Genomic DNA, 25800 nt, shown 5'->3' on the forward strand with positions numbered 1-25800 from the left:
GAAAATCATAATATTTTCGGGCCTCTGAATACTCCTAACTCCTTAATGCTTGACAGATAAAAGGCGCTACATCGATTTCAATTATTTTATCAAAAGCACACAGATGCATAAGTACGAGTATTTACTTTACATGATTTCACTTAGATATAATAAAAATATTCTTTGCTGAATTTAAAAATTCACTCTCGTGAGTTAAAAATTATATGAATAATAAAAAAGAATTTAATTTCGTGTATTAAGAAAAATGTCTATTTTATCATCTGCTCTATTGGGAAACCCATTACTTTCATACGTACTTACAAACACTCATACACATCAGTATTTATTTCGTGCGGGGCAGCCCGTTGATTTGACGACCAAATCGAAGATTGAATGAAACTTTGGTGCTGTTATAAATATGTTTTCAAACAATAAAATCGGTTTATTTCAACTTCATTGTTAGGTGCTAACGGACGGCACGGCGGATTGCCACGCAACTCGCGGATTTATACAAGAAAACGAACACATTAGCCATACGTACTGGTGTGTATATGAAACGGAAAGTGAATAAAAGTGAAGTGTGAGGGAGTTTTTTTTCGTTTGTTTACGTAAACCGGACAACGTATTATTTATTATTGCATATCAACAAAAGTTGCATTGCCGGAAGTGTGACGAAACTAAAGCGCATCGGTCGATGATAGAAAAAATTTAAATAATATTACTGCAGTATTTGTGTAAGTGAAAGAAAATCGGCAATAATGAAAGTTGAAATTACAAAATTGTGCTTTACGAAGGAAACTCACAATAATTAATTACAATTAAAGTTAATTTTACTGTTAACTAAAATTAAATTAAAATTTCTTATTATTAGATAGTTATTAAAATATGATTTAGAAACGCATACAAATTTTGTGTTAATTCAAATTTTACAATGTTTGCAGAGCTGTAAAATATCAAATGATAAAAAGTGATTTGTCTAAAAATAGTTTAATAAAAAACAAAATAAATTAGTTTCTTTCACTATTTTTAAAGGTATCGCTACTTTGTGTAAGCGATGCCAGCGTTTCGCATGATGCCTATCTTAAAGCGACCTACTATAATTCAGTGCCTTGGCCAAAGCTTTTCCCAATATCACTAAATAATAAAAAAACGGTGCTTGTCGACAGCGAGGTGTTCCAATATTATTGAAAATTTCAAAGAACTTTACCAACTCATGTCCACCTTATTAGATCCTTCAACTGTTTCTTCCCTGTCTCACTTTCGGAAACAGTCCTACAGAACTGCTACGTGAGTCTTGCAATAAATTTGTCTTCGTACCAGGATTTTCAAGTATACGATCATTAGAGGCATTTAGGTCAATCGAAAAGTGTCCTAAGTGTATAAATGCTTAGAGAACCCGACACAATAACCAACAATTTTTTAATTGCTTGAAGAGTCATACAAAGTTTTCTTCGGTACCTTGCGGACCCATTAATATATTTTTAGCTGCTTAAAGTTTATTACATACAATAATACGACATTTACGACACCAGGGTGGGTACTCCACTTATGTACTACATAACTTCGAAATGCAAACCTGTGATAAGAAATTATTATAATTTTCTTTATTTGAGTTCATTGATTCGTTTAACTATTGTATTATGCTTTAACACATCGTGTTTAGTCCAGCAGTGCAAGTTTTCGAGAGTTTGCAATTAAAACTCGACAAGATACCGTCAAAATTGGGAAAAAGACGAAAAAATTAAAATTTTATTACCAGTTTGTTCGACTTACTGATTGGCATCTAAATTTATACGAGTATAATAGCCTTGATTTTGTTTTGTTTTACTAAATTTAACACAGGATTCCGAACAAATCGTTTCGAAATATCCAGAAAAAAAGTTTGATGAAAATTGATCAGCACGCAAACAAATCGCAGATTGATTGTTTAACACAGAATCCCACACAAATTGTTTGGATATCTTTGAAGGTCTTAGTACTTAATTCTCTTGAAATTTGCCTCTTACAGAAAATAGTGTATTCAATATATTTGCATCGCATTTAATATTTCTAGATCACGCCTTTAAACTATATATTTCTGTTGTCAACTAAGTTTATGATGCTTCGTTAGTTGTGAAATCGTGTTGCTCAACTGAAGACAATAACAAAGTAGGCAATAATAAATGCCGAGTGCATTTCTGTTAATAAAAGATTTCTCTTAAAATTAACATCTGCTGTTCGGAAGCAGCATGAAACTCTCGTAGTGGTGAATTGATGAAGAAGAGTTTGATCTAAACTTTAGCATTGTGTAAGCTTTTACAGTTACTAAATGCTCGTTACGGAATGAATGGTTGAAAGCAAATTTTCCTTTTGTAACTCTACCCTAAACCCATATGCAGTCTTATGCTAAAGTTGAAGATCGCTTTAAATTATTGCTTAATTCTAAAGAACACAATTATCAAAAACGGGAAGAACTCATTTATTTAAGTATTGGTAAAAAAATATGTGACATGGGCTACTAAAGTCCGGCTAGTAAACTACTGCGCATACACAAACTTGGTTTAAGTCAAAATATGAAAGCTCTGTAGTAGCCACTATTAAGTACGGACCCTAAAATTATTAAACCGAAACAACCGAAATCGACGCTATAAAACGCGAAATGCTTGACAAGGTGATGAGAAACAAAGAAAAAGGATCGCAGTTTCGGATTGCTAAGAAAGGTGGCCACTTGATTGATATTGTATTCAAAAAATTGTTTTAATAAATTGTTAATAACCAAACCAAATAAAAATACCTCACTTATACAAATCAGTTGTTTTTTTTTCAAAGTTATTCAATGTTTTCATACCAACATAAAAGATGGCGCACCTTGTATTGCTCGGAATTTTTGAGTAATCGCGTTGTTGCACGGATAGTCCAGTCAAAAGAGACAAAAAAAAATAGCCAACTAAGTAATTTTAGGAGTATGCGAGTTTATGGTTTTATTATGTAAAACCCATGAACTTAAATTTGAGTTTTCGGGGTCGGGGGTTGTGTCCCGCGGCCGCCATATTGGAAATAAGGGTGCAACTGGTTTTTGCGATTATCTCGTGAATTTCGAAAGTTACGAAAATTTTGTTAAATACTTTTTTGTAGATAATAATATTATCTACAACTTTCATTCAAAACTTTTTATTGTAAAATTAATCATAAAGAAGTTATAAACAAAATTACGCGAAAAATTAAGGGATGAATTTTTTTCAAGCGTAATAACTTTTTGTTTATTGATTTTATGGAAAATATACATCAGAGCTTTTTTATAGAGCATTCTTTTGTAAACATTTTTGTCCATAAGTTTTTTCGCTATCTTTATTTAGTCTTATGATTTTGAGCTGCTAAGCGGAGCAACCATTACATTAGCGAAGCGCGTACATGATTACACAGGCCGACAAAATTTAACCAACATTCAGACCCAGAAACCAGACCATATATTTCCGAAGGTTTATGATGTGCTGAATCCAAATCTGGCCTCAGAATTGCTCTATCAGCTCTGGTTTTCGAGATATCCTAACCTAAAAGTGCAAAAAACACCGTTTTTGCCAATATTTGAGATAATGTAGCCTTGCAGATATTTTCTTTCACCAAAATTAAAGGATGGCATCTTTAAATACAAGCCTTCTTTTTTCAAATGGCGTTGAGTTTGCTCAAATATCATTTTTTTTCGCTGAGATATCGCATTTTGAAATTTTCATGTTTCTAAATTTTCCTACACCTGAAAATCGATTGAGATGGCATAGACATGATATAGTCGATTACTAATTTTCTTGAATTGAGTCTTATTTTTCTTAAAATTTTGTCTCACACCATAAGTGTGCTAACTCACACTATCTAACCCACGGGTACCGAGTCAGACACAGCCCTAACCCCTAGAAACCACCCCTACCATACCGCAAGCAAGTGTAGGGGTGTGGTGAGTCAGCACACTTATGGTGTGAGGCAAAATTTTAAGAAAAATAATACTCAATTCAAGAAAATTAGTAATCGACTATATCATGTCTATGCCATCTCAATCGATTTTCAGGTGTAGGAAAATTTAGAAACATGAAAACCAGAGCTGATAGAGCAATTCTGAGGCCAGATTTGGATTCAGCACATCATAAACCTTTGGAAATATATGGTCTGGTTTCTGGGTCTGAATGTTGGTTAAATTTTGTCGGCCTGTGTAATCATGTACGCGCTTCGCTAATGTAATGGTTGCTCCGCTTAGCAGCTCAAAATCATAAGACTAAATAAAGATAGCGAAAAAACTTATAGACAAAAATGTTTACAAAAGAATGCTCTATAAAAAAGCTCTGATGTATATTTTCCATAAAATCAATAAAAAAAAAGTTATTCGCTTGAAAAAAATTCATCCCTTAATTTTTCGCGTAATTTTGTTTATAACTTCTTTATGATTAATTTTACAATAAAAAGTTTTGAATGAAAGTTGTAGATAATATTATTATCTACAAAAAAGTATTTAACAAAATTTTCGTAACTTTCGAAATTCACGAGATAATCGCAAAAACCAATTGCACCCTTATTTCCAAGATGGCGGCCGCGGGACACAACCCCCGACCCCGAAAACTCAAACTTAAGTTCACAGTGATGGACTTTACATAATAAAACCATAAACTCGCATACTCCTAAAATTACTAAGTTAAATCTTCTTTTGACTGGACTAGGAGTTCTGCTCATATTTCTCAAATAAAAAAGTTTTCACTTTCAAAGCAATTATGCAATTTTCTAAACTCGAAGATTTATGAATAAAAAATTTTTAATTTCAAGTCTTACAATTTTTCTTTTTATGAAATTGTATTGCATAACGTACTTTCATCGTAAATTCCTCAACGTGCCAAGTACGGCATGGACTTTTGGCCTAACGGATATTCCGAAATTTTCTTTCCTTGGAGTTCTTAATTCATATTTCGCGGCTGAGAACTAAATCTAAAACTTCTCGAAAAAAACACTTAAAGCTTCAACCCATTTCAAACATTCAAGGGGTCATAGTTGAACATTTCAAACATTCAATGGGTTATAGCTGAACTTGGCTCCTCCATTTGTTATTATGCTGCGTTCCACTTAACAGAATTTTGCTCACGCCTCTGCTATTTATTGCCGTTCTCGTAAAATGCGAATATAAAAAGAGTACAAAAAATTAACTTTTCTTAATATTAAATGAAGTTAAGAAGACGCAATCACAGTTTGTAACATCTCTTTCCAAAAAACCTTTATTAAAGATCGGCGAATGTATGCAGTTCAGATATTCTTTCTCACATTCTTTCTGAGTTTCTGTATTAGGTCAATCAATATTACATATACGTCTCAATGTGCAAGGCACTGAAAGCTACTTGTAACTTTTTGAAATATAGCATGCTTACACGGTGGCACAAAATTAATCATCCAATGTTGTTTTTCACTAAATAAAAAACAAAATGATTTTAAGTGATGGAAATCTTTATTTTGATCTTTACGCACTCCATGGCTTGTCTTTTTGTATGCCGCAGCTGTCTAGTTCACAAGTGTCAAATATAATTGACCTGTGACATTTTTAAATATTATAAATTTTTTAATTCTTCTTCTTCTTCTTCTTCTTAATTGGCGCGATAACCGCTTACGCGATTTTGGCCGAGTTTAAAAAAGCGCGCCAGTCGTTTCTTTCTCGTGCTAACCGGCGCCAATTGGACACACCAAGTGAAGCCAAGTCCTTCTCCACCTGATCTTTCCAACGCAGAGGAGGCCTTCCTCTTCCTCTACTACCACCAGCTGGTACCGCATCGAATACTTTCAAAGCCGGAGCGTTTGTATCCATTCGGACGACATGACCCAGCCAACGAAGCCGCTGGATCTTTATTCGCTGCGCTATGTCTATGTCGTCGTAAAGCTCATACAGCTCATCGTTCCATCGTCTGCGATATTCGCCGTTGCCAACGTGCAAAGGTCCAAAAATCTTACGCAGAATCTTTCTCTCGAACACTCCAAGCGTCGCTTCATCGGATGTTGTCATCGTCCAAGCTTCTGCGCCATACGTTAGGACGGGCATGATGAGAGTCTTGTAGAGTGTTAGTTTTGTTCGTCGAGAGAGGACTTTACTGCTCAGTTGCCTACTTAGTCCAAAGTAGCACTTGTTGGCAAGAGAGATTCTACGTTGGATTTCAAGGCTGACATTGTTATCGGTGTTAATGCTGGTTCCTAAATAAACGAAGTCTTTTACAACCTCAAAATTATAACTGTCAACAGTGACGTGAGTGCCGATACGCGAGTGCGCCGACTGTTTGTTTGAAGACAGGAGGTACTTCGTTTTGTCCTCGTTCACCACCAAACCCATTCGCTTTGCCTCTTTATCCAGTTTGGAGAAGGCAGAACTCACAGCGCGGTTGTTAAGGCCGATGATGTCAATATCATCGGCATACGCCAACAATTGTACGCTCTTATAAAATATTGTGCCTGAGCGATTAAGTTCTGCGGCTCGTACGATGCTCTCCAACATCAGGTTAAAGAAGTCACACGACAGCGAGTCACCCTGTCTGAAACCTCGTTTGGTATCAAACGGCTCGGAGAGGTCCTTCCCAATTCTGACGGTGCTGCTGGTGTTGAGCAACGTCATCTTACACAGCCGTATTAGTTTTGCGGGGATACCAAATTCAGACATAGCGGCATACAGGTAACTCCTCGAATGCAGCTTTGAAGTCGACGAAAAGATGGTGTGTGTCGATTCTCCTTTCATGGGTCTTTTCCAAGATTTGGCGTATTGTAAATATTTGGTCGATGGTAGACTTTCCAGGTCTGAAGCCACACTGATAAGGTCCAATCAGTTGGTTGACAGTGGGCTTCATCCTTTCACACAATACGCTCGCTAGGACCTTATAGGCGATATTTAGAAGACTAATCCCGCGGTAATTGGCACAAATTGCAGGATCGCCCTTCTTATGGATTGGGCAGAGCACACTTAAATTCCAATCGGCAGGCATGCTTTCATCCGACCATATTTTGCATAGGAGTTGATGCATGCACCTTACCAGCTCCTCGCCGCCATGTTTGAATAGCTCAGCCGGCAGTCCGTCGGCGCCCCCGGCTTTGTTGTTCTTTAGCCGTGATATTGCTATTCTCACCTCGTCATGGTCGGGTAACGGAACGACAATTCCGTCGTCAACGATTGGGGTATCGGGATCTTCACATTCTCTATGACATGCGCAGCTGTCCCCGTTTAGCAGGTTCGAGAAGTGTTCCCTCCATAATTTAAGATTGCTCTGTACGTCAGTCACCAGATCGCCGTCTTTGTTCTTACAGGAAAACGCCCCGGTCTTAAAACCTTCTGTAAGCCGCCGAACTTTCTGGTAGAATTTTCGGGCGTTGTTCCTATTGGCCAGCATCTCAAGCTCCTCGCACTCACGTATTTCGGCCTCTCGTTTCTTCTGTCGGATAATACGTCTCTCTTCCTTTTTCAGGTCTCTGTAGCGATCCCACATGGCTCGCGTTGCGCCCGATCGCAGCGTGGCTCTATAGGCAGCATCCTTTCTTTCTGCGGCAGCATGACATTCCTCGTCGTACCAATTGCTTTTTCGGGCTCGCCGGAATCCGATTTCTTCTTCGGCGGCGGTACGTAGGGAGCGAGAAATGTTGCTCCATTGCTCGCGCATGCCGATTTGTTGGGCAGTGCTCTCCGAGAGCAGGAGTGAGAGTCGAGTAGCGAATCTTCTGGCTGTCTGTTGTGATTGCAGCTTTTCGATGTCGAACATTCTTTGCGCAGGTAGATGTACGTTTTTTGCTGCACAGAGGCGGGTGCGCAGTTTGGCTGCAACAAGGTAATGATCCGAGTCGATGTTGGGTCCTCGGATCGTACGTACATCTAATACACTAGAAGCGTGTCTTCCATCTATCACAACATGATCGATCTGGTTTCGCGTTTTTCGATCAGGAGACAGCCAGGTAGCTTGGTGGATTTTTTTATGCTGGAATCTGGTGCTGCAGACTACCATGTTTCGGGCCCCGGCGAAGTCGATCAGCCTCTGTCCGTTACCGGATGTTTCGTTGTGCAGGCTGAATTTTCCGACTGTGGGACCAAAAATTGAAGTCGCCAAGCACGATTTTTATGTCGTGGCGGGGGCAGCGCTCATAGGAACGTTCCAAGCGCTCATAGAAGGAATCTTTGGTCGCATCGTCCTTCTCTTCCGTCGGAGCGTGGGCGCAAATTAGCGATATGTTAAAAAAACGCGCTTTGATGCGGATTGTTGCGAGACGCTCGTCCACCGGAGTGAACGACAGTACTTGGCGACGAAGTCTCTCTCCCACAACAAATCCGACACCGAATTTGCGCTCCTTTACATGGCAGCTGTAGTAGACGTCGCAAGGTCCTATGTTTTTCTTACCTTGCCCCGTCCATCGCATCTCTTGGATGGCAGTGATGTCAGCCTTTACTCTCACGAGGACATCAACCAGCCGGGCAGAGGCACCTTCCCCATTAAGGGACCGGACATTCCAGGTGCATGCCCTCAAATCATATTCCTTATTTCGTTTGCAGGGGTCGTCATCAGTAAAGGCAGTTCTCATCCGAGGCTTTGCAGTTCTTTTCATTGGGGGGGATTTTTAAGTGGCGGGTCCCAAACCCAGCGCACAACCAGCTATCCTGGAATGTTTCGCCTTCTCACGTTAGCTCACTCCCGAACGGGTGTTCGGAAGCTACCCAGAGGATACGTGGGCTAATCCCGGCCGTTGTGAGCTGCTTGAACCATATGTAGAAGAATCGTCCTGGCCACTCCCAAGTGAATGGCGATCAGTAACTTTCCCCACTTGCGTGGACTTCTACACATGGTGATTAATTCTGAGCCACCTTGTAGAATCCATGATTTCTGTGGCAACGTTCTCTAAAACCAAGAAAATCACTCTTTTTGATAGCTACCCACATTTGAGAAACACTCTTGTAATTTTCTTGAGTATTTACAGCCAATGCATCTTGAAAAAAATTTACAGTCACAGCTTAATCATATTTCGGACGACTCTATTCGTACCTCAGAAACTTAAAGTTTTGATTTAATGAAATCAATTAAATCTTTCAAATCATCACAGTACACAAAAGATTCCATGACGTCCGACTCTTTGTTTCCTATTATTTGTAATATTACGGTCCTTTTACTTACAATAAATTAAACTGATTTTCATACTATTCTCGTTATGCGCTGTGGCTTCTTTTATCATCGCGAACCGAAAACTCTGAAGTAAAATGTTCCATGAGTATTAAAATAATCTATGAATACTAAAATTTTTGGCCTTTTTAAAAGGACAAAATAATTTCTATCTGAATTTTAAAACGTTTTAAACGGACCCGTAAGAAAAATCCAGGTTGGCAGGGTCTCTTACCGATTGGCCAATCAATAAATATGTGACCGATACTAAAATTGGCTTTTCTCGCCAGTCACCGTTAGCCGATCTCGATTTTGTTGCGAAAATTAGGACTTTATAACCACACGCAGAATAAGAAAATCCGGGATTAGAAAACTTTCAATTTAAAACTGGGTCATCGTATTGTGTTTTTATAATTAATTCAACTGGAAAAAGTCTACTGAAATGTGAATATGAGCAAAACCTTGGAGAGCTCAGAAAATATATTTTTGTATATAAAGGGCCTTTCAAAAGACGCACCAAGCTGTCGTTCTAAAACAAAATATGAAAAAATGCAGTCCCTTTGAGATTGCACAATTTTTATTCAAAATGAGGCTCTTAACAATTATATGTAAAAACGACATCCATTAAATGCCCCCCATTAACACGTCTACAGGCTGTCATACGAGAATAAAAATTGTCAGGGACTCACTCACACATTGTCGCATTGAGTTGAGCACTCTCGATCCGAATGTTGTGTTTCAGCTATAGAATCGTTATTGACTTATTCGCATAGATTTTACTTTTCAAAAAACCCTAGTCTGGTCTACCAGTTCTTTTTCCATCCTCAACAGAACCAGTTTCTTGAAATTCTTCCACCAACCTTTGACTACTCATTCGGGCGATTACTTCCACCAAAAAAATTGCGAATTTTGCGATATGTTCTTGTTCAAGATCGACAATTTTCATAATAAGTTTTAATAATTTTAAAGCGTTGTTCCATCATGTAAAATTGTAGATCCATCTACTTGACAAACATCAAAGATGGCAAAGCAAAAGGTACCTGTCGCTGATGTAGTGGCGCGAATTCAACAAGATCCAATCTATAGACAATTCCGCTTGGTTCCGTTTATTTCTAAAATTTAAATTAACAAGTACATAAATATAATAAATAATTAAAAAATATTCACCACGATGCGTTCTTCCACTTCCTGGCTGACCGGCGACTGCTTAAAGTATGTTCTCGTCCTGTTTATATACAATTTTAAGTGAACGGTTTTACAAATTGCATTTACCGTAAGCAGCCAGAAAAGTGGAGAAATTCATCCCGCTTTACAAAACCGGTGGTTATATACATAAACTGGAGAAATAAGAAACAGCAGATTTACAATAACAAACGGCGAATAACATAAGCTGGAGAAATGATAAACGGCAAATTTACAAGAACAAAAAATAAAGAAAAATAACTTAAATGAGTAGACGCGTAATTAAGCGAAACTCCGCAACAGTATCGACTAGGAATTATACACTACTGACCTCTAAGCGCTACTTTTGAAAGACCTTTTACATATTTCTAATTATTTTAAAATGCCGTTATATATAAAATTGTTAATATATTACAGTCTTTGAAAAGAAACTCTTTCACGTCAAAAATCAAATGTTTGTCGAGGTGCACCGATTTTGGGAAAAACCATTTCTTATATGATCTTTCATACATTATGTGGGATGACTCGCACAAACAACCACGCAAAGCATTCACGGCTACAGCAGCCATCAACAAATTACCTATAAAATTAAAAATTAAAAATTACATAAAAGTCCAAAACACTGTATCACTTCGCATAACCCATCATTGTCATCTTGTACGACTGCCACGCAGCTGCTGAATATGAATTGTAATTTGTATGAAGTTGGTGGGCAGCCAACGTTGTATTTGTACGTATGTATGCAAATAACCATCATGCTTATGTTGATCTATGTATTTGTTCACTTATGCCGGTTTGATGATTTGTTTGATTTGTTTTTTCGTTTTTTTTTTTTTTGAAGTGGTTTTGTTTTCGTGCTTCAAGATGATTATGCACTAGAGTTTCACCTTTCTTTGATTTTATAATTTTTGATAGTGGAAAATTTGACCCACAGATGAAAGCTATAGGAGCAATAAATGGCAGTTGCGGCACAGGAAATAGTGCAAGTGGTTTAACTAATGATGTGGGAGGTGTACAGGTGGTGACTTGCATATATAGATATGTAAGTAGAAGTGCATTCCCTGCAGAGAAGTCTGAAGTAGTGAAATAAATTACTGTACTCGTAAACAAAACTTTACTCATAGCTCATCACTGGATATATTTTGTTATTGTAAATTTAAGCCTATTAGTTAATCATATTGAGCTTATTAATGATCTTAGTTAGATAGTGCGACCTAAATTAGATCAACTGGAAATCTTAAAACATCCTAATTTATTTGATTTTGAGAAGATCTTCATTATTTTAAGATTTGCGATCATAATTTTTGGTATGTGACTTGTACAATAAAGGTGAAATTTTAAAATTTATTTTTTTTATTATATTTTTGTTGACGGCTGCCGTAGCCAAATGGGTTGGTGCGCGACTACCATTTGGAATTCACAGATAGAACGTAGGCTCGAATCTCGGTGAAACACCAAAATTAAGAAAAACATTTTTCTAATAACGGTCGCCCCTCGGCAGGCAATGGCAAATCTCCGAGTGTATTTCTGCCATGAAAAGCTCTTCATAAAAAACCATTTGCCGTTCAAAGTCGGCTGAAAAGTGTAGGTTCCCCGATTTGTGAAACAACATCAAGATGCACGCCACAAATAGGAGGAGGCGCTCGGCCAAACACTTAACTGAAGTGTAGGCGTTGTAAAATTTGTTTTATTTTTTTTAAACTAGCATTATATTCCGGGAGGCGGGTCATTTTGACCTCATCATTTCATGCCGACTGATTTTAATACTGAAGGCAGACGCTATGCAATGGATGACGAAACCAGCCGTCAGTTGGTCCGGCGGACACATATGAAAGTACATATAATAATGATGATCAGCTGCGTTTATAGCGGTGGAAAGACCGTCAGCCGAAGCATTGAAAATTCCGCGCGCCGCCGAAATGTATGAACGCAATGATACATTCCTGGCTCGGCTGACGGTCTTCCCACCGCTATAAACACAGCTGACCATCATTATCATATTTTCATATGTGTCCAAAATTAAAAAATTTTTATGAAAAAAACTTTTTATGAAAAAAAACTTTTTTTTTTAATTTTTATTCACAAAGTATATAATTATGCATAGGAAGAAAAGAGCGCTCAAGTGTCTTTCCAACAGTATTAATTTTTTTAAGTTCCTCAAAATTTTTTTGAAATATAAAATTTTTAATTTTTCGAAAATCTAATTTTTGACCCCTTACAGCCTATGTAATATAATTTGAGCAAAAATAGTCATAAGCTCTTTAAATAGGTAGTATAAGCGTGACCCGACCATATTTTTACCTTTATAGCTGTTTCCACACATTAATTTTAAATATTTTTTTACTAAAGCTCCTATTTCGCACTTCGACGGCGCACATCTCGGTTTCGGAGGCTCACTTTGAAAATCGGAGAAATTACCTTTTCACTTATTACCAAATCTCTTCAAAAAAAATTGATTTGTTTCAATACCTGGAAAAAAGTCGATTGCCAGCCAGATTGATGTAGGCACATCTGAAGTTTTTTTATTTTTATTTTTGAAAATATTTTTTTGAAAAATGAGACAGAATCAAGGCAGAATGAAAATAATTCCTGTGGCACACTTCAAATCATTACACTATGATAAATATAAATATGTACACATAATAAAAAACACATACATAAGAAATGTAGAATTAAGTTTTCAAATTTTCATTTCACATCAGTTCAAATCAAGTGTAATGTCCTACAGGGTCCATAACAACAGGCTTTTTTGCGGTCTCATCTTCACTGCCTTCATTGCTACGAAATGCGGCAGGCTTAAACTTCGCAGTTGTGTTATTATTTTTTCTTTTATACTTATACAAATACTTTTGTGGTCAAGTGTGCGCACGGGTTGGTCGCTCCTTTCACTTTTCAAGTGATTTTATACAAATACTGCGTGGCAGTTGAATGCCGCTGAAGGCGTTTTGGTGCTTCAAAATCAAGTTGAATGGTAATAAATTTTTTCTGCCTCTGCTCTTCAAATGATTTTCGAATAAGCCACTTGATAATTTGTACTTTTGCCAATAGTCTCCCCTAAAATGGAGAGAAAAAATGTAATGAGCAAGACCTTTCTCTATATATTTAACACTGAATGCAGTACTTTATTTTGGCGGAGGGGAATTACATGTTAGCTAACCGCCCAAAAAACATGAGAGAAAAGCAACACTTGCTGTAGCCGAGTAAAAATATGCATGACTGCATGTATATATATATATAGACACATTCAAATCAGGAAAGTAACCGAAAATTCTCAACTTTTTCAAAAAAAAAAAAAAATTATTAAATAAAAAACAACATATAAAATGTATGTCTAAAATAAGAAAGGGAAATATGATTTTTGAAATTCATACATAATTATCAACGCCGCATATACGAGTAAATTGAGTCACTAAAAAATATTACACCTCGCTGTACTGCGAGGATTGCCTTTTATATTTTGCGCCCAGTAAAAAAATTATGAAAATGGCTTTATTTTTTTTCTTGAAAGTCAATGCACTTCCGCATTTGCTTGAAAGAGGTGGATACCTCCACTTTAATAGTGGATGCCCCCAAAACGAGCAGCTTAGAGGCTTCAACAGCTTCTTCAGGCGATGAAAAACGTTGGTCTTGCTTTATATTTTTGATGTTTGCGAATAAAAAGAAATCATTAGGTGGCAAATCACGGTTCTAAGGCGAATGATCCATTAACTCGAACTTTTGAGTGTTCAAAAGCTCTGTTGTGTGAGCGCGTGAAGGATGATTTGTTTCCAACGGTAAGTTCTCCTTAATTCTCTGAAAACTTCTGGTAAACAAATGATGGTGTACCTCGCAGTTTCTCAAGTGGTGCAGTTGCGTCATAATCAGATTTCCCAAAAAAACAGGCGACCATTTGATTTGAGGTGATTCTTTCGCGAACAATTTTTGTTGGATTAAGCTCGCCTTGGAACACTCATACTGTCGACTGCTTCCGACTCATATGCGTAGATCCAAGATTTGTCATCTGTTAGGAGCTCATAGATGTGCTTTGAACCACCACGGCTCAATTCCTTCAACGTTTCTTTATACCAAACGACACGCGTCGACATTTGGAAAATTATCAAATTATGCACTACCCAACAAGAGCAAATCTTCTTGACGACCAACTGTTTATGCAATATTGAATGTATGCTGGTGACGATGTGTCACATGACGATCTTTCGTTATCAATTGACGCACTTCATCGATTGTTTCTAGCACAAGAACGATTTTGGGACGATCTTCACGAAATTCCTCATGCAAAAATCAACGGCAGTGCACTCCTGTCATCATAAATCGTTGCATGAAAATTTTCACGAGTTAAATCTCTTTGCAGGAAACCCACTACCTCGTTTATTGCCTTTGATAAGGCCGATCAAACGGCTTCAATGTCAATGAATCTGGATTTGCATTTGCATTATCTGTCAGAAAAATGTCCCAGATAAGTTGGTTTATATAATCCAATCCCAATACATTGATTTCCAATCTAGAGTACTACACGATGGTAGGCTATCTGACCCAATCTAAGCAGTCACGGGAGTGAGACAAAGATGTATCCTGTCGTCACTTCTATTTCTAATCGAGGTTGATGACGTGCTGAGCAACGCTCTTGATGCCCAACCAGAGCAGAGGTGTTCTTTGAAACCCAATCAGCATGGAACATTAGGATGGCCTCGACTATGCTGATGACATTGCTGGCGCAACAAATGGGACACATGCAACGCAAGCTAAATTATATAGCTTCGCATGGTGAATGTGTTGACTGGGTACTAATGTTGGAAAAACGAAATCTATGGTCATTAATGATACTCGGCCTGGCACTTTAACGCTGTGCGGTCAATCTATCGAAATTATTAATAGGTAGGTAGCCAAGTCACACCAGACGGCAGCACAACTGCTGACAACGAACACAGGATATTCAAAGCCAGGGCGTATTTCGCCACACCTAAAATCATGTGGCACTCTAAACAGTTGACTACCAGAACAAAGCTCCAAAGCTGAGGATTTTTAACTCAAATGTTAAGTCTGTGCCGCGAAATATGGTCTGTAGCAGTCTTAAGCACAAAAAGAATTTAACTTTTATAAATCGCTGCCTATTCTGCGTATCATGCCACCATTCAACCTCTGCTATGATTTGGTGAGCCGTGTCTTGTAAAGGCACATCTTCACCGTTTTCCATTTCCTCTCTTCCGTTTCATCTATTACATCTCTCGATTTCTGCTAAGATTTCTGGTTAAGACCGGAGCAAAAGTGTACCAGGAGGATGTCTTAGAAGGCGTGGTGACGCAGTTGAGCAGTACTGTCTTCAATGGCGAGCGTTGAATCTTCTTGTCTATAAGACAAAAATCACCGAGCGGTGGTTAAAAACGATATTCCTGAGTTCATAGCCGCAGATGATTGGCCGTCTGGAAATGCAGATCTGAATCCATTTGACTACACAGTTTGCGGTCAGAATTGGCGAACATGGCCTGTCAAAGACTTCACAAAAATTTTGAAAGTCTCAAACAATCTTTGGTTCGAGCAGTGATATCAATATCCATGGAAACCGTGCGCGCTGCAACAGCTAAAAGACCTAATATTTTGAAGGTTTGTGTAAAAGCAAATGGTGACCATTTCGAATGAAAATTAAAAATTGTTTTTCTTAATATTTATATGATTAAATAAAATGGACTTCATTAAAAAAGGTATACTAATTTCATATCTATAACAGACTAAACTTGTAACAGAACTTATGGCGGAAAGAAGTATATCCATTGTTGACTTCCTCTACAGTCTATTAAAGGAGACCGGATTGAGAGTTATTTCTGCAATTAAAGGGTTTGGGTGCGATTGGAGTCTTATATTGTGTGATGTGGCAAGTTTTTATTTCTTCAGCTATTGTGAGAAATTTGAGATAACGATGTATTTAGGCATTTGTTGTTGTTGTTGTATGTAGTACACTCAACGCTGTCAGTGTAGTGCAGATTACCAGTCGTCTTCGTCTAGCTCATCTAACGGTAGGCCCAGGAAGCTTGCTGTTTCGACAGGCTGGGTCCAGAGGGAGAGGGGTGTTAGGTGACTAGGTTTGATGGGGTATGTGAGTAGGTTGTTAGTGTCTTGCGGGGTGTCTTCACATGCCGGACATATGTTTGGTATGTCGAGGTGAATTCTCGATTGGTAGGAGTTTAACCAGAACGACATTGTGCCAAGGTTACGCGGGCCTCTCGGAGAAGCTCTTCGTCTGCAATCGGTGGTGCTTGGACTCCGATAACGGCATTCGGCAAGAAGATGCTAAGTGTCTCCCAATGAATGTCATTAACTGTCTGCCTGTACAATGTCTGGTCCAGTAGTTGTCGGTCTGTTTTGTCCTGGATTTCGTCGATGTAATTGAGGAGGTGTCTCCTGACGGGCTTGTGAGACGGCTCTGGCTCAAGTAGGTGTCTGCATGGGTGAGACCAACGATAGCACCCTACCAGAAATCGCTTGCTGAGCAGTTTGTTGACCTCCTTCACAGGAAGCATCTGTGCCTCTTTATGTAGGTGTTACAGAATAGACATCAGCAGGCATCCCGTCGCTGACCGAATACCAGTATTTTGGCAAGTCTGAAGCTTCGTCCACAGGGTATCACTAGTTCCAAGCGACCAGACAGGCACAGCGTAGTTTAGAACCGGCCAGCCAATTGCCTTAAATGTCGCCAGCAACATTTCTTTGTCTTTGCCCCAAGTGCTGCCAGCAAGCGATTTGAGGACCTTTTTGCGATTTTGGACTTTAGTGGCAATAGCGATTGTATGCGCAGAGCTTTACTTCTCTGTCAAAGGTTACACCCAAAATTTTGGGATGGTTAATAGTCAGAATTGGTGTGACGACTTTTATCTTAAGTTGCAGTTTGACCTCCTTTGTCCAGGTGGTGAAAAAGGTCGTCTTGAACTTCGTGGGGAGAGTTGTAAATTCCTCGCAGTGAAGAAGCGAGAAAGGCAGGCGAGGTATTCGTTTACTTTGGCGTACAGGCCATCAATGTCATTGCCCGACTCCATCATCGTACAATAATCGGCGTAGAAGGCCAGGAGAGGGAGTCTCCCAGGTGTCTCGGGGAGTTTCGAGATGTAGAAGTTGAAAAGCTTTCACCCTGCGTAACCTGGTGTTATTTTCCTATGTTTGCAGTTTTGGTCTCGAAATATCACCGATGATTGTCGACCACTCAGATAGTTCGCGGACCACCTCTTCAGCCCTGGCGGGAGTGTCGACTGTAAAATGTCATCTAATAGCGTGGCGTTGCTGACAATATCGAAAGCCTTCTTTAGGTCCACTGCTACTAGGACAGTCCTCTTGCAGGGCGGTTTTGGTTGAGCCCGCGGTTGATCTGGGTATTTATGACGGTGAGTGCTGGGGTGGTGCTGTGCACTCTTCGAAAGCCATGGTGGTGTGAGGCTTGATCGTTGTTTCGTTTAGAGTGGGCTTCAAGAGTCTTCACTACTGGGGAAGGGAAAGTTATGGACCGATAAGACTCCTCTTGGTTTGCGGGTTTCCCAGGTTTCAGTAGTGGGACCTCCTTCCCTTATTTCCACTTGTCAGGAATTACGAGAGTGTACATGGAGATATTGAAAACCCTTATGAGGTACTCCACTCCCAATGGACCAAGCCTTTTCAACATCACCATGTTTAGTCCGTCAGGGCCAATTGCTTTTAATACTTTCATTTTGTTGATATTATATGGTTTGTTTCGTATTATGCTAAAAAATACCAAACTTTTGGATAAAACTGTCGAATTACAGCTCATCGTCAACGTAGTATTGCAAAGGCGCAAAGTATAAAAGGCAACTTTCATCTTCAAAATAAAGTTAGAATCAATTTGATACCTCACACAGTTTTTTTTGTTTTTTTATTTAAGTTTATTTTCTTATCATTCTTATCTGATCATCATTTACATTTATATTACAGATGATAATGGGGCTTAGAAAATATGTATCTGAATAGAGGCGCGAGGTTTTCTCAACGGTTTGACACTTTGATATATATCAATAAAAATATCGGAAGTATTTACAGTCACAATCGCTCAATGCCATCAGCTTGAGAATTCAGCTCGTTAGTGTAAATGTATTTTAGCTCTTAATCAGGTATTTTCACACTGATTCAAATGCATAAAAGTTACTATATAAACGCGTGGCAAATCCAAATTAAAGCTATTTTAAAATCATGTATATGTGTGAGTGCATATGTATTTAATACATGCATACGTAGCCACTAAGTGAGCAGTGGAGTCTCGACCTCAATATTGAAAGCAGCATTTGAAATATTTTACTAATTAATTAGCTAAATAATTTAAATTTTTATAAGAGCTGACTAATGATTTAAGTATTTTTTCTAGAGAATCCTAAAACTTGACGCCAATGCCTACGTCAAAGTTAAACAAACCGTGCGCGTCGCGGTACTTTACTTTATTTGCGTTACTCATTAAGTAAAATTTCTTTCTGAGCTTAGATTTAAAATCTAACAAATAAATAAATGAATACTCGTACATGGAGGTGGATCGTCAAATGAAGTATCATTCAATAGCTGTGTGATTTATAGCGAATGATGCTATATTTATAACTATTTTAACTACAGTTAAGTACTTGCAAATATGAACTAGAAATTAGCACTTTTCATATGTTTAATTTATCGCTCTAAACAAGCAATGACAATTTCTAAGCCACTTTATTTTTATGGGTAAGAAAATATCCCCTTCATATTTGCTTTTTTACATTTTACAGCTTTCTAAAAACTCAACTGTTATAAAAAATGTACTTCGCACGCTTTTCACATCTTCTGTTGCCCGCAACTGTTTGTTGCCTCCTCATTTGGCACACGCCCACATTGGCTCAACAAACTTTTCGCAAATTATGTGATGTACAAAATTTCGATGACTATCTGACACAAGCGGGCAAAGTTTATACGGATGCAAAGGAACGGGCATATCGTGAATCAATCTTTATTGCGAAGAAATCGTTGGTGGATTTGACAAATAAAAATGCCGCACTGGGGATTAGTTCCTTCCAATTAACCATTAATCCGTTGGCGGATTTGACGCGTCAGGAAGTGGGCAGATTGACGGCATCAAGGATCACATTTATTGGCGAGTGAGTAGAAATGAAATTTGTAATTGGTAATTGCAAAAGGCGGAATAAGAGGCGTCAAAACCACAACCATAGCCATAGTCATAAGCATAAAGTTTATCTCGCTTAGTTGTGGTATAAACATAAACAGCTGTTTTGAAGTAGAAGTAGCAACAATAGCAATAATAAACAAACAAAAATAAGAAAATCCAAAATGTGATAAGAAAATCATCAAGTCATCCAATTTTTCGCCATTTACATATATCTAATTTAATTTTTTTTTTTAAAAAAGGACAAACCTTGCTACAAAAAATCGCGTAAAAAGTTGTAATTCCATGCGCATCGAGGAAAAGTTGTAGAAGCTTAGGTTAGGTAAGGTTAAGTTGAAGCGGTTGTCCCCTGTGGGATACACTCAGGCTCATGGCTCATGGCTCATACCGCGTGGGGATGGTTCCTCCCTTATCCCTCCTAAAACTAATACTTTTCAATATACATTTCAAAAATTTTGTAAGGTCCTTAATTTCGACAGAGCCGAGATCTTCTAATTCATTAAAGGATTGTCCACCCAAAATGGCGAGCCTACGTCTGGATAAAGCAGGACAATGACACAGAAGGTGCGGGATCTTCTCTTCCTCGTCCAGAAAACTTCTACAGAAGTCATGTGTTTGCACACCCATTCTCTGGGCATGCCTACCGATTAGGCAGTGCCCCGTAATATATTAACTGAAATCAGTGTTTTGAAACTGTGCTTATCTCTTCTTAGTAGAAATTCCGTGCGTTTAGCATTGAGAGTCGCCAATTACGCCATCTTTCATTCTACTCTTACAATTTCTTCGCGGATACGAAGTTTACATATTTGCAAGGGTATGCCTCAATCATTATCTATGTACTCATCAGTCAATTTGGTACCGATTTTCGCTAGTTCATCGGCTCTGCAGCTCCCCTCAATATCACAACGGCCAGGAACCCATGTTATCATTAGGTGAAATAACTTAGCGATCTCGTTGAGAGATGCGCGGCATTTCATGGCTACCTTGGAGGTTGTCAACTATATTGTGAGGTATTTTATTGCCGCCTGGCTATCAGTGAAAATGTACATGTAGATGTCATCTCCAGGTATCGCATCACTTTAATTATTGCCATCAATTCAGCCTGAAAGACACTATAGTAGTTGGGAAGCCGAAAACTGAAGGAGAACCCCAGATGCTCGGAGTATACACCTCCGCCCACCCTGCCTTCGAGCTTTGAGCCATCTGTGTATACATGGATGGACTCGCTCTGTCTTACCACGTCCCGTTCAGACTCTTCCCTCGAGGGTAAGATGGTAAATTTAAAAACAATTTTTTTTAAATTAATATGACTTGACTTCTTCTAAATAAATGCGTAGTTTTCCAAAACCCTTTTAACAAACTAAGCAAAAGTTGTCATATTTTCCTCACAGTTGGAGAATTAACGCAACGAACAATTAAAATAAAATACGCTAAGCCTTTAGCGTATGACAGAATCGTGACTTACGGCCATTTTCGCATCTCACCAATAGAGCATAGACAGCTGGTTGCACTGATGGCGGGCCACTTTCTGTGGGCGAATCACATGGAAAAGGTAGGCATCTCAGACAGTGCACCCTGCCCTCAGTGCACCCTGCCCGGCTTGTGGAGAGGAGGATGAGACGGCCGACCTCTTTCTGCGCGCCTGCCCGTCCTTCACTCGAATCAGGTTTGAGGTCTTTGGCACTAATGTATTTAGAAGAGACCACCTTGGCTCCTTGGCACCACAAGATCTACTCGGATATCTTCGGAGGTCGTGTATATTTAACGAAAAGTAAAGGGAACCCGAGTGCAGTACAATGGACTTGTCTGAGTGCTATAGTGGCTAGTTTGTCCCAACAAAAAATAATGCAATTCGTCAACCAAAAATTTTTCAGTTACGAAACTACGGCAACGCACGCACACTGCTCTAGACTTAAAAGTAACTCAACAAACTTCAGCTTTTGGTTTCGGATTCTTAAGTTCAAATTCAGAAAATACAAAATACAAGTTTATTCCTTAGAAGTGATATTATTGCCTTCAAAGTACTTCCCATCAAGTGCAACGCACTTATGCCAATTTTTGATCCAGCTGTCGATACGTTTCGTGAACTCTATTTTCGGTATAGAAATCAGAAACATCTTCGGTTTTACCTTTAGATTACTTCCTTTCTGCTGTTAAAACCCGTTCTTCCTAGTAGTTTTTCGACTGTTGATGGCTGTTTGATGTTATTCGTTTCGTTTTTGGCCGAAAATTCACATAAAATGATTTCACTGATGATGGTGCGTTGGTTTGAACCATACCCACGAGCTTCCCCTAAATCCTTTCTTTTTTTGGCGAATTGATTTACGTAAACGTCTCATACCGCAGAAATAATAACTTACTAACTGCCTGACCTCATTGCAAAAACTCGTGTAATCCACATAAACTATGATCCATAAAAACCATGAGCATCGCTCTTCTTTTTGACTGAAAACGACGCGGTTTTTGGTTGCATTCGAAATTCTCGCCTCACTCGCCTGATGTCTGGATTGCGTGTCGTATTCATAAACCCACATGGCCATGCCTCGTCTCCAGTAATAAAGCGTTTGATAAATTAAGGTCGGATTCAGTCTTGAAAATCATGTATTTTGCGAATCAACGCGGTCCCTTTTTTGCATGAAATTCAGGACCTTTGGGACCAGCTTTGCAACGACATGCCGCAAACCCTACAACGCAGGAATAACTGAAGTTATGAAATCGTGTCCAGCAGAGTCACTGAATGTCATACTAAATCTGTTACCAATAGACTACGACTAACAGCAGCAAATACCGACATCTGAATAAAAAAGGGTGTTGGAATGCTAGGATGTTTGGTCATAATACAAATTTTGATAGCTGAAGACTAAACGGCCATCCATCAGACTACATTGCCACTACCCTAGACTACCCTTGAATTTAGACGCGAAAGGAATGGGAGTTAAATTTAGTAGTCAAGTAGTCGCACTTTACGCCGATGAATCCAAGATGGATTACGGCGTCGAAGCGGGTGTATATTCGTAAGTCCTCGAAACTTCCAAATCCTTTCCCCTGGGGAATCGGAATAGCATCTTTCAAGCAGAGGTTCTCGGGATAAGGGAAGCTTGCAGGATAATCAAACATCGTCCACAACAACTATCGGAAGTAGTTATTTTTATAGATAGTCAAGCAGCCATCTTAGCTATAAAGTCACCAACAACTAATTCCAAAAATTGTCAGACAATACAAAGAAGAATTAAATGCCTTAGCACGCAGAACAGACATCACTCTCATTTGGGTACCTGGCCATAGGAACATAGAAGGAAATGAGAAAGCTGATGAGTGAAAGCAGTGAGCTTCTCCCAAAACGTCTACAAAAGGAAGATTTACTTGCGATTCCAGAAGCAGGCTGTTGAAAAATGGACCAACACCGATACCTGCAAAATAGCGAAGGAGACGTGGCCAGATTACAATAAGTCCAGAACTGACGCGCTTTTAATAAAGCCAAGAACAGACAACTACAGAGTTACCGGTAACGTATAATGAATGACAATATCCGACCTTTGGCTTATCGGAGACCATTCTAGGAAGATGGGTTCGTCGCATAACAGTAGATGTAGAATCTGCAATCAAGAAGATTCTGGGGAGACAGTTTTCCACTATCTATGTGAGTGCCCAAGTCTGGCTGCAGTACGACAGAGAATTCTGGGAGAATTCTCAATGAACAACTTAGTAGAAATTGCAGGAAAGAAAATAATTGACATAGGCAGATTTATAGTCATTTACAGTTTGGTTAAATAATGGTAGTGGTTTCACTAGTGGTGTACCAAAATGGCACGTTTGGTGCTAATAGAGTCTGGGATGTGGCATTCAGACAGCACCTCTACCAACCAACCAATCAACAACGCCTTGAACGGACCCATCCCCTGCCAATTCTCCGACCTTTAATTAAAAGTTTAGTGATTTGAACTGTTTCTGAAATTAGCAGTAGGTATTTTAATAATATTGCCGTAAAATAAATGATTATATTTAAAATTCTGTTAACACTTCGAATAATGAGGGGAAGTGCTTACATATTTTCCTTATACCTATGTACGGATGCAGAATTTTTACAATACAGAACACAAGAAGTTAAAAAAAATTCAAATGAGCCGATCTACGGCTGCCACATTATTGACTTGACTTGTGCTCGACTGTTAAAATAGGACGGAATATTGCCGCTCGTCTTGAGAGGAAAATATGGATACAAGCAGATGGTGAATTTGCAAATGTGTAAGTGGGTAAGTGTGTTGGAAATTGAGCGACAATTGCTGAAAATTGCCGATTTGTACATTAAGTGGACCGATAGTGCTCACATTTTCTATAATTCAATACTTTGTAGGAATAAAAGTTTAAAGTTGTATGTCATTGTGATATTACTTAATTTATATTTTAATAAACCAGCGCATGGTGGTCAAAGTTCGGTTTCCGCTTGAACTCAGACACTCATCTACTGGTGAATAAATTTTTTGTTTGTTTTGCTTTTTTTTTTTTTTTTGTTTTTGACCACACAACAATACTATTCATGTATCGAATTCGACTTAATGGTGAAGTTTAATGGCTTTAAATATTCATTGACCAGCCTTGTGAATTCTATGAGTGACTAACCTACTTATGGTTAAAGCGAAACTATGGTTGTGATTATTATTTTTATTTTGTTTGTTTCTCTGTATTACATTTCTAAATGATCCAAAAACAATAATGAATATTTCATAAAAGAGCTAATCTAAAATGCATTGTGAAGGTATTATAAATAGCGATAAATTATAATATTACCCGAGTATATCCGCCTTTTGCATATACAATTTTTTTTCTTTCACATTTGCTTATTATCTCCTCTTTCTAACCGCAGGGAAATCACCTCCAAACATACCAACTTCGTCACTGCTAAAGCGAATATCCAAAATTTGCCTGACTCATTTGATTGGCGTGAAAAGGGCGGTGTTACGCCACCCGGATTTCAGGGTTTCGATTGCGGTTCATGTTGGTCATTTGCCACTGCTGCCGCACTCGAGGGTCACCTCTTTCGCCGCACTGGCATACTGGTGCCACTTTCACAACAGAATCTGGTCGATTGTGCCGAGGAGTATGGCAATATGGGCTGCGATGGTGGCTTTCAGGAGTACGGCTTCGAATATATACGCGATTATGGCATTTCGATAGCGAACAATTACCCCTACACACAAATGGAGAATGCGCAATGCCATCGCAACGATACGGGCAAAGGTGTACAGATACGTGATTATGCACGCATTAAGCCCGGTGATGAGGAGAAAATGAAGGAGGTCATTGCAACGCTGGGGCCTTTGGCTTGTTCCATCAACGGTTCGCCTATATCATTTGAGCAATACATGGGCGGCATATACGATGATAACGAATGCAATCAGGGAGAGGTGAATCATTCGGTGGTGGTGGTCGGTTATGGCAGTGAAAATGGGCGCGACTATTGGATTATTAAGAATTCGTATTCGGAAAATTGGGGCGAAGGTGGCTTTATGCGTGTGCTGCGGAATGCGAATAGCTTTTGTGGCATTGCCAGTGAGTGCAGTTATCCAATATTGTAGAAAAAAGTGGCAGAGGCAGAGGCTAATTTTGTAAGGTACATAGATAAGTAGTACAATGTAACGGTACTAATGAGAGTATTATAATGTTTTTGTTTTTGTGGTATTGAAATAATTTCTAGAACAATTTTTTTACTATTTTAAGAAACAAATGTTGTTAAGTGACTATTTCTATTTATATTTATGTTGAATAAAGTGAAAATATTAAAAAAAAAAACGTTTATAATAATCACAACAAGATAACAAGCACATTTGCAGTAAAATTAAAGGCCACTGGCCTGTATTTGACACTTGTGACGTAAATTTTAGATGCTATAATCTTTGTTTAATTACTTCGGAATATTTAGCTTGAAAAAAAAAAAAAAAGAACTCAGAATCTCAAGGTGTGCAAGAATTGAAATGTATGTAAGTATAAATAAATAAATTGTTTTCACTTTTAATATTTAATGAAAAAACAAATATAGTATATGTATATATGTAAATATATACAAAAACAAATAAACAAATAAGGCCATTAAAATAGGTACGTTGCCTTTATCTAACGATTTCCTTGTGCCGCTCGAAAAATTTCAATAATTGTGAATTGTTGTGAATTTAAAATATCCGTTATATATACATATATATATATTTTTTTTTATTTTACCACCATTAAGTAATTGGTGTGAGGTGTTGAAATTAAAATATCCCTTCCCTTTGCAAGAGATCATTATTGGCTTAAGTGGTAGGTAGGTGAAATGGTTGAAGTGCCAGTCTCTCACTTCTCAAGTAGCATTAAAGCGCCGTTTTGATTCCATTATGAGACCTCCAACAG

The 25800-nt window shown here is 38.4% G+C and overlaps 1 protein-coding gene and 1 long non-coding RNA gene across 2 annotated transcripts; one reads left to right on the top strand and one right to left on the bottom strand.

Moving 5' to 3' along the window:
• Positions 1-443: 443 nt before the first annotated feature.
• On the top strand, positions 444-25189 carry LOC128867671 (procathepsin L). The gene is made up of 3 exons (XM_054109105.1): positions 444-713; positions 19025-19390; positions 24281-25189. The coding sequence occupies exons 2-3, from the start codon at positions 19053-19055 to the stop codon at positions 24990-24992; spliced, it is 1050 nt and encodes a 349-aa protein (XP_053965080.1). The 5' UTR covers positions 444-713; positions 19025-19052; the 3' UTR covers positions 24993-25189.
• LOC128867672 (uncharacterized) lies at positions 8958-10601 on the bottom strand. Its single transcript, XR_008455006.1, has 2 exons — positions 10266-10601; positions 8958-10210 (listed from the first exon to the last, which is right to left on the bottom strand). It is a non-coding gene; the product is annotated as an uncharacterized LOC128867672 (long non-coding RNA).
• Positions 25190-25800: the final 611 nt, after the last annotated feature.

This window comes from Anastrepha ludens, chromosome 6, assembly GCF_028408465.1.
Source record: "Anastrepha ludens isolate Willacy chromosome 6, idAnaLude1.1, whole genome shotgun sequence".
Lineage (NCBI taxonomy): Eukaryota > Metazoa > Arthropoda > Insecta > Diptera > Tephritidae > Anastrepha > Anastrepha ludens.